At 37.1% G+C, this 12,894-nt stretch overlaps 1 protein-coding gene across 17 annotated transcripts in view; it reads right to left on the minus strand.

The window, feature by feature from the left end:
* Positions 1–12,894, minus strand: part of MAGI2 (membrane associated guanylate kinase, WW and PDZ domain containing 2) — a 719,010-nt gene that overhangs the window by 87,323 nt on the left and 618,793 nt on the right. For 15 of the 17 annotated variants that reach the window (XM_064702938.1, XM_064702935.1, XM_064702930.1 and 12 more), the window contains 2 exons: positions 6,081–6,112; positions 1,581–1,770 (listed from right to left, as the gene is read on the minus strand). In XM_064702938.1, the coding sequence (XP_064559008.1) occupies positions 1,581–1,770; positions 6,081–6,112 (222 nt within the window). The remainder of the gene's footprint in view (positions 1–1,580; positions 1,771–6,080; positions 6,113–12,894) is intronic. The other 2 variants (XM_064702931.1, XM_064702927.1) reach the window with 1 other exon arrangement.

Below are 12,894 nucleotides of genomic sequence, written 5' to 3' on the forward strand. Positions count from 1 at the left end.
GATCAAAACTAGTCCTACTTCTTTCAAAGCTATTTGGTCTACTCCACACAGTATCCTGATCCATACTTCAATGAGTTTTAAAATTTCAAAAATTAGAGTCTCTTTTTTGTACATTGCATTGGGAATGCCGGTCATCATGGACTACATACATGGTGTTTGTAAATATACTGGAAAGTTTGGTTACTATGCCTAACAGTTTATAATTGAAGATTAAATACATTTTTTACAGGGGTCTAAGTACTCACATCCATATTTAGGGAGAGTAAGATACCCTGGTAAAATACTGGTATTCCTCAAAAAAACCAGCAATTTATTTAAGTACACAGAGTTAAATAAAACATCAACAACTGTCTCCCTCAAAAAAAAAAAATCTGTATTTTTTAGGATGACAATCTATATTGAAAAGTGTTCCAGTAATAGGATCAGTGGGGCAGAAGATGGTGGCACTGGCCACAGTGGCAAAAACTGAGGAATATGACATGCAGCTTCAAGACTAGATAAAGGTTTACTTGGAAATGAAGTCTGGGGTTCCTCCAGCATATCCATTCTTGTGGAGACTGGGAATGCCAAAGCCAAAGAGGAGATGCTGATGCTCTAACTAATGTATTAGGCAAGGCAAGTAAGAACGGTATGAGCCCACTGTTGGGGACAATAATGTATTTCCTTCAGACTATCCCTTTGCATACCAAAGAAATGTGAATATTCCAGGTCTCTGGGCCCAACTAATATTAATGGGCTGGTCTGATCAGCTCCAATATTTTGTGTGTAATTTATAGCATATTTTGGTCTATAGGCACAAGTATTTTACTAAATGAATTGAAAAGTGGCATGTGCAAGTAATGGCAGTGGTGAGGAAGCTTTCAGTAAAAAAGTTAACTATATTTAAGAATTTATCTTACTAAGTGCAAAGGTTGCAGACAATTTAGAACAATATTTTTAGTCAAAATGTTCTTTACAAAAAAAGTAAATAAGATTAAGCTCTTTTATTCTTGCTGTCAAAAACATGGACAATACTTCCAAAAACATGAGAAATTAAATCAAAATGAGCATCTCAATGGCTCAGTATTGTTTTGTATAGGTCTTCAAATAGTACTTCATGCTATGGGCTGCTTTCTAACTACCAAGGACAATGTGAAAACTTGTCAAAGACATTTTTATAAAAAAATACATTTGAAATTTCTTAAAAAAATGTCACTTTGAAGTGAAAATAGGTAACACTCTTTTTTTCATTTTTAAATTCACATCTTCCTATTGGTTGACTATGAAAAAAAATAACCACAGTAAAATGTGGTGGGATATTTACTGTGCTTCACCAAGGACTTAACAGTCAAAATGGGGAGATCAAAAATATAAGGAAAAAACACCTATGAAAGTGACATATGAGAATTTAGGTAAGATCAAAGAAAATATGTAAGTGTACAATTTTTGAAACATTTACAATGGACTCTATTTACTGGAAAGAAATGTAGTTCCTTTAAATTACAAAAGATAATTACAGAAAATCATGCCAATAGTGACACATTCAAAGGCAAAATTTTAAATACTAAATGGCCAGCAGGGTCAAGAGAGCTTTCACTTACGCCTACTTTCATAAATAGCTCTTGATTTCTCATACAGCTCATACGGGTCAGGTTTTCGTGGATCAAAGGCCTCTGTTGAATCAGGAAATGAACTCCTGTGAAGGGCGGGTGGATAGGGAATATTCTGTGGCATAGCTGGAGCGGACACACTTGTTTGAGGGCTGCCTTGATTCTCCCATCGTTCCATCATCTGCAATAAAAATATACAGAGAATAAAAATGAAGTTTTGCAAAAACTGTCACTTCCACAATGAGACCAAAACCAGTGATTTCTGTTGAGGATCTGTTTTCAAAATTAGTAAATCTGTTTTCTGCCTTTTGAAATGAAAGGTGTGTGTTGTGCTGTTTATAAAATGACTTGGTTAAATTTACTTCTTAGTTTGTTGCTCATGGCGAGATGTGACCTTTCTCAGGTAAGATTAGGCCCAGCATTACCTCTGGAGCATGTGGAGTGCCTCTCACAGAATGTGCTGAGCTACTGGAAATTATTTGCTAAAGGTGGACTCTGCCAGTTTGTAAAGACACAATTATCAGATTCATCAAAATACATAACATACATGAAGCTAGTGCTTAGCAAAGAAGGGACAGACTGTGTAGAAAGTGAATGGCTTTAATGCTGTATCTTCTGAGAATACATGAAAATAACAAACTGCCCAGGGAGAAGGAGATAACTGTAACTGGGACCAGAATTTACACCTCCAATGCAAGATTTAAAAAACCAAAATCAAAATCAAAACAAATCAAAACCGAAGAGAAAATTATTACAGCACATATTCAGGCATCTAAGTGTTCAAAAAACCCCACTAAAGTGGCATTATACAAGCCAGCACAGGATAAGGCTTTCAACTCTTCCAGGCCATTTACAGGAAAGCCTACAACAGCCTATTGTCTGTGCATGAAAGACACCTCAGTTCACGCTTTTTACAAGACTGTCTTTAGCAGTCTTACATGTACATCAAACTTGAAGACATGATAGGCTGTGCTAAAGATGGCTTGAGGATCTGATTTTTTATTTCTTGAAGAAGTTGGCTACTAATCAAATTGCATTAGCAAATTTCTTTGAAGAGGCTAAATTAAACAAAACACAAATGTTTATCCCAGGAAATGAGTACTTAGCTATTCCTATAACCCCTCCTGAGGACAAGGGTGGTAAAGCCTCCAGAACAGTGTGTTCTCACACATAACCCAACAATGGTAATTACACAAAAAACGCCTCTTGGAAACAAACTCATCTGCAATTAAATTCCACTGACTTCTATTGTTGTATCAGCAAACCTTTATCAAAGATGATTGCAGATTTAGAGTGGGCTTGCTCTACAAATTCTGTGACTATCATTTGTCTTTAGTTCCTTGGTTTCAGAAGGTGTTTGGGTCAGCAGGCAGGCTTTACTCTCTGTTCTGATGATTAACTGCACCAGGCTTTTTTCACACCAAGTATGTGTGGACTATAGATATTTTAGTGTCCTCCTGGTGAATATGCTGAATAACTATCCTGCTGCATATCCCTGGTGATCTGACCTTCTTAGGCTCATACTTAAGAACACATAGATTATAGATATTGGCCATTTTCAGTTGTGAAGGACCTAACTATTTTAAAAAGTATTATTATAAGTCAAGGCGTGTTTCTGTCAGAATTTCAGCAGTAAGTAGGGCTGGTTCATTCAAAACTATAAGTATGTACATTCTGTGCAATGCAGAGGCATATGGAAATACCTGAGCTGCCACTGAAATAGCTTAGGAATTTACCTTGGGTACCTTCAGGTACCTCTTACACCAAGATAAATTTATCCTCTGCAAATATTGCCCTTTGGGTAAATTAGCCTGTGTGGTAAATCATATGGATAGGATTGCACTACTTCCGAGCCCTAAATAAATTACATCCAGTAGCTATAAACACAAATATAATTGCATTATGTAATTGTAAATGCAAAGGTCTCTAGAAACACACCTGATCATGACTCCCATGTCTAAAGGGGAAAAAGAACTAAGCTCTATTCAGGCAGTTTATGATAAAGGAAATTACCAGAAAAAATATGTATAGGCTTTACCTTCCCTTAGGAATCTAAAAGAACACAAGCCAGTGAAACCAAACTTCTCATGAAGAGGAAAGACATGCAGGGCCATGTCTGCCTAGAAGTGAAAGATTTCTAATTTATTGGGAAGTGCTGGGGAAGCAGATCACTTACCTCTTTCAAAATGTGAAACTTGACAAAATTAAAATACTTAAAGAAAGATTTAAAAAAAGAGAGGAAAATATAATTATCTTTGATGAGCAAACTACCCTGGAGAAAGGACAGGAAACTGGAGATCAATTGGCAAAACCCTACTGGGTCCCATATGTCTAACTCTTGCTTGCTGGTTAGCTCTAAATCTTCAAGTGTGAAGTTCAACCAGCTAAATAAGCAGATAAACAGAAGGGGAATTATATCTCCCAAACCTGTATTAGCTAATTAAACAGTCACCTAGCATTCAGTAATGGAAGTTATCATAATGCTACTTCAGAAAAAAAGGCATTCTTGAAAGTGAGTAAGGACAGTAGTGAGTGAAGGGCACCAAATCCAAACTGGGGCAATGGTTTGGTGACATTACTCGTGGTCATTTTGCACTAATATTATACATGATATACTTATATAAGATATGTATGATATACATAGGAATCACTGGAAATATCTTACCCCAGGTTACTTGTTTCCTGTGCTGTTACACAGATACAGGCTGTGCTGAGGTGTTGGGGAGGCTTTCTAAACCTGCTGTGCTGGCCTTACTGCTTCAGACTGTCTGCACACACTGCTGCAGGCACTCAGTTTCAGTCTTCAGGCCTTGGACATGAGAAATTGATGTCTGACTATTTCTCTAGTTAAAAGTGGTGCCAGATAGAGGAATTCACACTACCTTAACTCGGTTAATCATTAGTGAAATCTCTTGCTGAGATTACCCCAAAATAGAGTGGCTGTGAGCAGTCAGTCTGCCTGCAGGTACAGCACACAATGGTGTTATATTGTTCTGCAAGCCCTGGTTTTCCTCACACCATTGCATGAAAAATTGCATCAGCTCAGGTTGTTTTTCTAGATCCTGATTATTGGCAAGTGCTTCTTGAGCATGAACTACCATACTGTTTATATAAGGAGATATTGCAGAAAATCATCAACAATAAATACACTGATATTTATATATTTGATGTGTACATAAAAGGGCAAAGTATGGACAGGAGGAGGTCTTCAAATGTGGATCTTTAACAAGAGAGCAGCAAGCTATCTATTTCCTCACTTTTTATCTGAGATTAAAAGTTGAACATTCCAGCAATTCAGGAGTCTTAAACTGGTGAGAGCAAGCCAGCCTTTAATATTCCAATTTATTTTCAAAAATGTTCTGCTACACAGATGAACAAAGCAACTTATGCAATACTTATTCCAATGTATTGTATACAGACTCTATCCTTTTATAGCAAAACCACCACAACCTGAAGCAGTCTGACAGAGTTGCATGAGCTGATTAATTGCTATTTGTACTTGACAGGATACAAAAATTATTTTGGCAAAATTTAAGCATGCCATGTTCCAATATGAGAGTATTTAAAGTTTTTCAGATTTAATGTACTTCCCCTGCCTGCTCCCCAGTAAGAAGGCTCTAAGTCCTTTAAAAGGTATTGCTATTGTTATTCTCACTGCTCTTAGGAGTCTTCAGGATCTATTTCCTCTACACACCCTTGTGGAGAATTAAGAATTACTCTAAGGCCTGTAAAATCTCAATTAAAGAGCCAAATTAAAAACAAACAAACAAAAAAAAAAACCAAAAACCAAACAACCCCCTACAACAATAAAACAAACCAGACAACCAAAAATAGTAGCCTACAAATTCTTTTCATACTGTGAAAGCTGTCACAAATTCAAAAAAAATATATAATGTGATGCCAGCAGAATAAACACAGTCATTGCTTAGAGTCTTACAGTGGGAAGTCTTTACACCTTGGTCTTTACTGTCAAAATCATAAAAACATAGAAAAGTTGATTAAAAGGCACCTCAGTCAGTTATCTAGCCCAAGCTCTTATTTGAAGTGTGACTATTGCAGTTCTAGATCTCCTAAGGCAAGAAAGAGTAACAATCTTCTTGAGGATGTTAAACTCAAGCCACTTGTAAATCAGAAAAAGTGCATGTTGGTAATTCCAAAGAATTTGCCAAGTAGAAGACTAGACTGGACTAATTTCTGCTGCATTTTTCTCCAGACCTCTTATTTTTAAGCCATTACATTTCTGGTTCTTGCCACCCATTTTAACATGAGGGTTTTCCTTCTTCCCCTTCTGGCAGGCTCCAAGCCAACAGACAGACCCTCAGAGCTTTTCAGGGAGGCTACCCCTGGTGCTGTGTCACTTGGAGCTGGGGCACTGCTGAGAGGTGTCCCATGGGCTGGGAACAGGATGGGTAGGTGACAGTCTACAGAAATTTGCTTTGCATGATAGCCATCTTATGAACTCAATGTGTACAGTTTTGAAAGGAAACTTACAGGCTTTGGAGTTTTCCATGGAGAAAAGAAACCTGAAATAAACAAAAAATAATGTTAGCAGCTTTTTCTGATGCATAAAGAATGGAGGCTAAGTGGTGTCTATGCTCCCATTCTCATTCAGGTCTGCAGATAATATTGATAGATATGGAAATTCTCTACACACAAGGGGTGAAAACACAAAACACAAGGGATAATTTCTAAGAAAAAATAGATAGAAATATATATATATATATATACACATATACATATATATATATGCAAGTGGAGCTATTGAGATCATTGCCATACTTTACAAACAGCATGGGATTAGGTTGAAATTAAAAGAACTAATCAAAAGGACTTCCAAATGTCTTGCTGGACATTGGATAAGACACCAAATGACCTGGTATTGATGTGTCAAATGCAGTCGCATCTTTAGGAAGAAGCATTCAGAACATCCCATCAACAAAACCTAATAATACAAGAGATTTTTTTAGAAGAAAAGCCTGAAGAAAAATAACGGTTTCATTAGTCTAGATAAGGTGGCCAAGTCTCGAGAGGATTGCTTGTTTTGATACTGTCCTGGTTTTGGTCTTAGTTAGCAAGAAGTCATGCATGACTATCTGTTTTACACAAGTAGTTAACTCCTTTTCCTTAGTTATTAACTGATTGATAACTTGCTTCAGTGACTTCCCTAAATTTCAACTCTTGTAGCTTACAAATGTTTAAAACTCCAGATATGTCTTTTTCATAAAAGGAAATGGTTTGAAACACTCATTGAAAACACTGTTCCCATCTTATGCAGTACAATGTTAAAAACCTTCACAAAGTATTAAATAATAAAAAAAAAAGCCTTACAAAAGGTATTAGATCAATTTTTAAAAAAATACCAGGTCTCAACATAGCTTTCATTAAAAAACTCATTCTCAGCATAATAGCAGGTAAAAAAAAGGCTGTGGACCTTCCTAGGTAAAATTAAAAACTAATAACAGAGTTCATTTGTTTTGTTGGAAACAGAAATGACACTTAAAGTGAGATATCTAATAGGAGGGCTGCTCTTTCATTCAAAAAATGAATTCAGCTGAAAGAGTAGTACTGACTTCATTACTTCTTTTTCTAAAGTGAGTCTAAAAAGATAATTAAAATTATGAGAGGATTAGCATAGTATCTTTCTACAGAAAAATCACAACAGGAATTATATGTGCACGTATATTTAAAGTTTCTAGAATTCTGTGATAATGAGGTAATCTTTTCTGCCCTGATACTTACTTAATTTTGACTGAAGTATCTTGCAATGTAAAAGCACTTGAGCCATTTGTAGTGAAACACTGGGTATTTAGTAATGATGATGTGTTTTTTTTTAAAAAAAAGGCCTATTGAAACAAGTAATCCTGGAAAGGTTTACTTTTAATGACTCTACAGTCCCTGGATAAAAACTGCTTTATTAACAAGTGGACAGATTTCTTTCCATCTGCAAACTCAAGCTGAGATAACAGGCATCCTTGATAGATCTGGCTTGTACATCACTTTCAGTATTAAAGATTCTGTAGCAGAACCTTATTAAATAACTTATTGGATGGCAGATGGCTACCTTTTTATTACCCACTATACTTCTGTACTGTTAATAAGAGTGAAAACTAAAAAGTACTTTTCTGCTCTGAGCTAAAGATGAGACTAGAAATTTGCTCAAATCAACTTACTACCCTGATTTGTTGTTCAGAAAATAATGGCAGAGGTAACACTCCTTACCCATTGATACTGGTGCACCTCCCATAACTTACTGTCGTAAAAAATTACTCCTGATTAAACTGAAAGGTCTTTTTTTCCCTATTTATTTACTTTCTCCACCTAAAAATAAGTTATGCTGGAGATATCATATAAAATTTACTATCAATTAAAAATATAAGAAGTATTTAAAAATCAAATAAACAGTGACATAAACATCAAGTCAAGATTTTTTTTAAAGCCCCTCAATTAAAAAAAATCCAATTATTCATTTAAACAAAGAGAATATAAACTTATATTTTGCTTGGAGGTTATGGGCACAGACTGCAACATACAAATGACAACATCTACACTCAAAAAAACTAAAAAGCAGTATTTATTCACACAGCATGAAATTATGTTAAGAAAAGTAACGGATATATGATGCCAGACAAGTAAAAGATCCAAAGGAAAATGAAAAAAAAAAATAAATTGGAGATCCATATGTGTACAAACAGATGCTATAGAAGCAACAATCTCTAAAGGTAACAAACCTTGGGACTAATAGTAAAATCCATTCTTCTGATTTAATTCCATCTGTTACACCTTGACCTCATGTAAAACGAGATAATCTCTCACCTCTGTCAAAGATTAGGTGCTGGGCTAAAGGGGAGAAGGCCTAGTTCCATAAAGGAGCTTTACATTACATCTCTTACCTATTTCTTGACAATTTTCATATTGTCTCACAGAAGACCTACACTCACAGCTGAACTAAACATCCTTTCCCCAACCTAAACAAAACTGACTTTTATAGAATATATGACATCATCAGTTATTCAATGTGAGACTGATCATGGATAATTGTTGTGTACCAAAATAATTATCACCAGTATTTAAACATATGCAACAATTGCTGCAATTCAAGAGAATATTGTGTATGTAGAACACTGCAAGAGTAAAATAAACAAATCCTCTACAAGTAGAAAACTGAGGCTTAAAATCTCACCAGAAGAATATACCTTAATAATGTATGTTCAGTGTCCACTCAGCAGTGTTGGCCATCTGCAGCCACATCTAGAGCAGGCAATGAGAAGTGGACTTTCATTTAGTTTGACCTCACTTCACATCACATTTTCCTTCACTTTCTGGAGCTCCTTACATGCCATGTGAGCCCTCCCCACCATGGAGAGCAGGATCCCACCTGAATGATGGCTACCAGCAGACTGGCATCAGTTCATATACAGATGTTGATTTATCAACAGGGCTGAAATTTATTCTCCAAAAAATGCAGCTTTCAACTTCTTTTGTGTACTAGTACAATACTAATACTGTGCAACCTTCTGATCAACTCACATCCAACTAGAAACATGTACTGGACAAGCTCTGACAACCTCATTCCACTTCCAGGTTTCTGCTTCTCCTTCCCCAAACTCCCAGCCCTCTGTTGTCCAACTTGGGATGTCTTCATAAAAACTTGAGTAGCTGAAAATATTATATACATTTACATATGAACACCCCTCACCTCCATATCCACATACATGTTTAAAATTTGAAATAACAGAAGTCAGCTTAGATCCACCTAAAAAGACTTCATGCAGCCTGTTCTTCCCATGAGTGGCTTTTGGCTCACCCGTGTGCCTGAGAGCCTCCCCTCCTCATGGCAACCTCACCACACAAGCTGCAGCCCATTTCTTGAAGATTCCTGTATCTTTTTTATTAACACTCCTTGTAAAGACAGCCAGTGCAGGTCTGCATCAGTTTAGGAAAGGACAGTTGGGTTCCTGGCTTTTGTTAAAAAAGCCCCACCATTAAGCCAGGTGCTAACAGGAAAATACTGTGGTAACATGTAAGCATGCAACAATAAAAATACATGACCTCATATGCTTCTGCAAAATTGATTTTGAGAATATAATGATTTCTTATTCCAGGCTGGCTATTTAAACTGTAATAAGGTACAGCAGCTGGTGGCCAACACATATGAACATTTTAATTGTTTAATTTAAAAAAAATAAGCTGAGGTACAGTAACAACCACATGTCTTCTAAAACTCAGATTTACATTTTCTCATAAAGCAGTGTTACAAAAATTATTTTTGAGATTGCTTTTTAAGTTGTATTTACCACCTTCCAAAATGAGCTTCCCTGGAAATCAGAGCTGTGACGGTTTCTAAGTTGTAACTTAACTAAAAAACACTGTGAACTGAAAACAGATTTTGGGTTCAAAAGTAGCAGGAAGAAAAAACTTTTTTCCTTTTTTTTTTTCATATCAAGGCAAATTCCAGCTTCAGTTTACTGTACTTCTCCTTTTTGATGAAGATATCCTGTAACAAAAGACAAATCACATCACACTCATTGTATCTACTTCCTCTTATAGCCAAGTTTAAGTATGCTTTTGTTGTAAAATATCCTTACAGATATCATGTGCGTTACACTTCAGCAAGGATTTACTGTTGAAAAGTTTAGTTTTCTAAAAGCAGCTTATCAGGCAGGACTTAGAGCATTTGCAAGACAGAGCTCTGATTAGTTTCCTTTTCAGGTTTTTTGCAAATTCTGTAATGTCAGTAGTACAAAACCAGCCCTTGGTTATTAGGCTGCTCCCATGGGGATGATTTGTGCTCCATTTCCATCTTCATTATTCTCATTATTCATTATTGCACATTATTTTGCATTGTTTCCTGGAGAAGTTCTCACACCTCGTAGAATCTTAAGTAACTCACACAGCTATTGCTAAGTCACAGAACTTTTAAGGATGCTTACCCCTGTGGCAGATGTGTATGGATAATTAAACTGAAGCCTGGGAACAGTTTGATTTCTGCTGTGACGGCGTGTGCTGCAGGGAGGAACTCAACAGCATCCAACACAAAGATTTTTAATCTAAAGCAACGTTCAGGGTAAGTCAACATCCCTCCACATCACTTGTCACAGTTTCACTTTTAATGGGTGAAAGCCCACTAGCTTTCACTGGGCTTCTTGGGAGTTTTTTTGTGCTTTAATATCCTTGTTGCATATGGCTTCCTGAGCAAAGCTGTCTTAAGCACTGAACAGACCTTTCTCCTTCCAAGACGCTTGGAAGTCACTGAACAGATGGCTGATGAGCACTCCCAGAGCATTAACTGACTCCATGGGCATCTTATCAACATCCATGTGACAACACTTCAAGCAAAAGTTTTTCCTTCGAGAAAAGTTACTGGATAAATTTACTGTAGCACTAGATTTATTTTCTGTGCTTTTTTCTTTCTCTTACTGCAATCCCTGAGATGTCTATCAGTTGTCTATATGGGCCTGATTTACAAAGGTATCAAATACTCATTAACTTCAAATTGATGTGACAGGTGAGAACACTGAGAGCTCAGACTCAGGTGTTCACCATTAGCAGGTTCAGGGAACTGTTTCTTACCATTCACATTACACCTGGTTTCTCCCTCTGTATGTTTGCTTTTTGTTGAGCTATGTAAGGTGTGCTCAGATTGGGTGCACAGAGCTAATTCTACCATTGAGTTGACTCATTAAGATTTAAAATATCCTACAGCTAAAATTCTGAAAATATTTGTCGGAGAGGTATTTTTTGTGTGTATACAGAACCAATGTATATCATTAATTCAATTACTCTTCAGATATTTTCTCCTTTTAAGGAAAAGAAGTATGATCAATGAGAAGTAGTACATTAAATTAATTTATATACTGTCGTAAACAAAATCTAAAAGGAGACAATGAATGAAAATAAATGGAAATAATACTTATGAAAAAAAGGAGGTGATAAAAGGTTTCAGTTGATCATGCCATATTTAAAGTATCAGATGATGTATAGGGAATAGCAATTAGTAGTTCCATTTCTAATAAAATCAATCATTATCACATAATATTTTTCAACGGTCCATCTTTTTCAAACAGCTCTAAATATTGACTCTTACTCTATCAACAACAAAAGGTTGATTTACCTGAAATAAAGAGTAGGTGTAAGAAGACTGCAAGCTCTAGCTCTTCAAGCACAGTAAGCTACTCCTGCTGTCAGCTGTCCTGCAGAGACATGGTGCCATGCTGTGGAGGGTCCATTTGGTCTTTAGCTGGGATGGCATCTGATGCAATGGGCCAAAAATCAACACATCCCACATCAGAGTGAGATGAACGACCCACTGCCTTTGACTACAATATTCCAGTGTTTAGAGCCAGTGCCTTTCCCCTGCAGTAGGTGACATAGAAGCTGCATGGCAAATAACTGCACTGTGTTGCAGAAACTTGAAGGCTGGTTACAGTCATCAGCTGCATCAAATGCAGGTTCACATTAACAAAACTGAGAAATACTTCTGTCTTCTTTATGGCTATATACATATGCTCAGATGTTATTAATCAGGTTTTCCTGAAAAAAGACTCAGAACGGTGCAAACTGATTCTCAGTAGTTGCTTGTGCTGGCATTTTGCTTTATGTTCCACTACTTGATTGCTCCTGTTCTCAACCCAAGTGAAGCTTCAACAGAAGTAGTGCTCCAGTTTAAATCATCACTGTTCTTCACTCTTTGGCCTACTACACCTATGAAAAGTGATCCCAAAGATTAAATACATTTCTGCCTACAGACAATCTATGAAAGTATGGGCAAAAAGCAGGGACTGTTCAAAGGAAGGTCAGCTAGATCTCTACCCCATTGGGGTATCAGCCCAATGGTTCATCTCTACTCCAGGTGACTTAGTGAGTCCAAGTCTTTATTTCAGCTCTTCTTTCAGAGTTTCAGACTTCTTGGCACATAGCATGAAGTGTGAGACAGAAGTTTATCAGTAATGATGCAGAAGTAGAAGAGTACTTCAGGAAAATATACCTGATCTCATCCTACTGAAGTTGCTGAGGCGAGTGGCTCTGGTGCTGACATGATTGCCTGTGGAATGCTCCAGTGAGATGCATGGGGGAACTGTCTGAATTTGGGAAGCTCAGAGGAGGGCCAATAGCAGCCTGCAGCCCATGCCAGGCTAACAGAACCAGGAGCACCAGGCCAAACCTTCCTCCCAAGGACAAAATACCCTGTAGGGATCTCTGGGGGTCAGGACCACCATCAGCAGGGTGGGCACACAGGGCATGGTGTGGCTAAGGGCATGATGTGATAGTCTGGCAGCAGCTGGCACAGAAGGGCACACAGGAATGG

The sequence above is a fragment of the Zonotrichia leucophrys genome, chromosome 1A, assembly GCF_028769735.1.
Source record: "Zonotrichia leucophrys gambelii isolate GWCS_2022_RI chromosome 1A, RI_Zleu_2.0, whole genome shotgun sequence".
NCBI lineage: Eukaryota > Metazoa > Chordata > Aves > Passeriformes > Passerellidae > Zonotrichia > Zonotrichia leucophrys.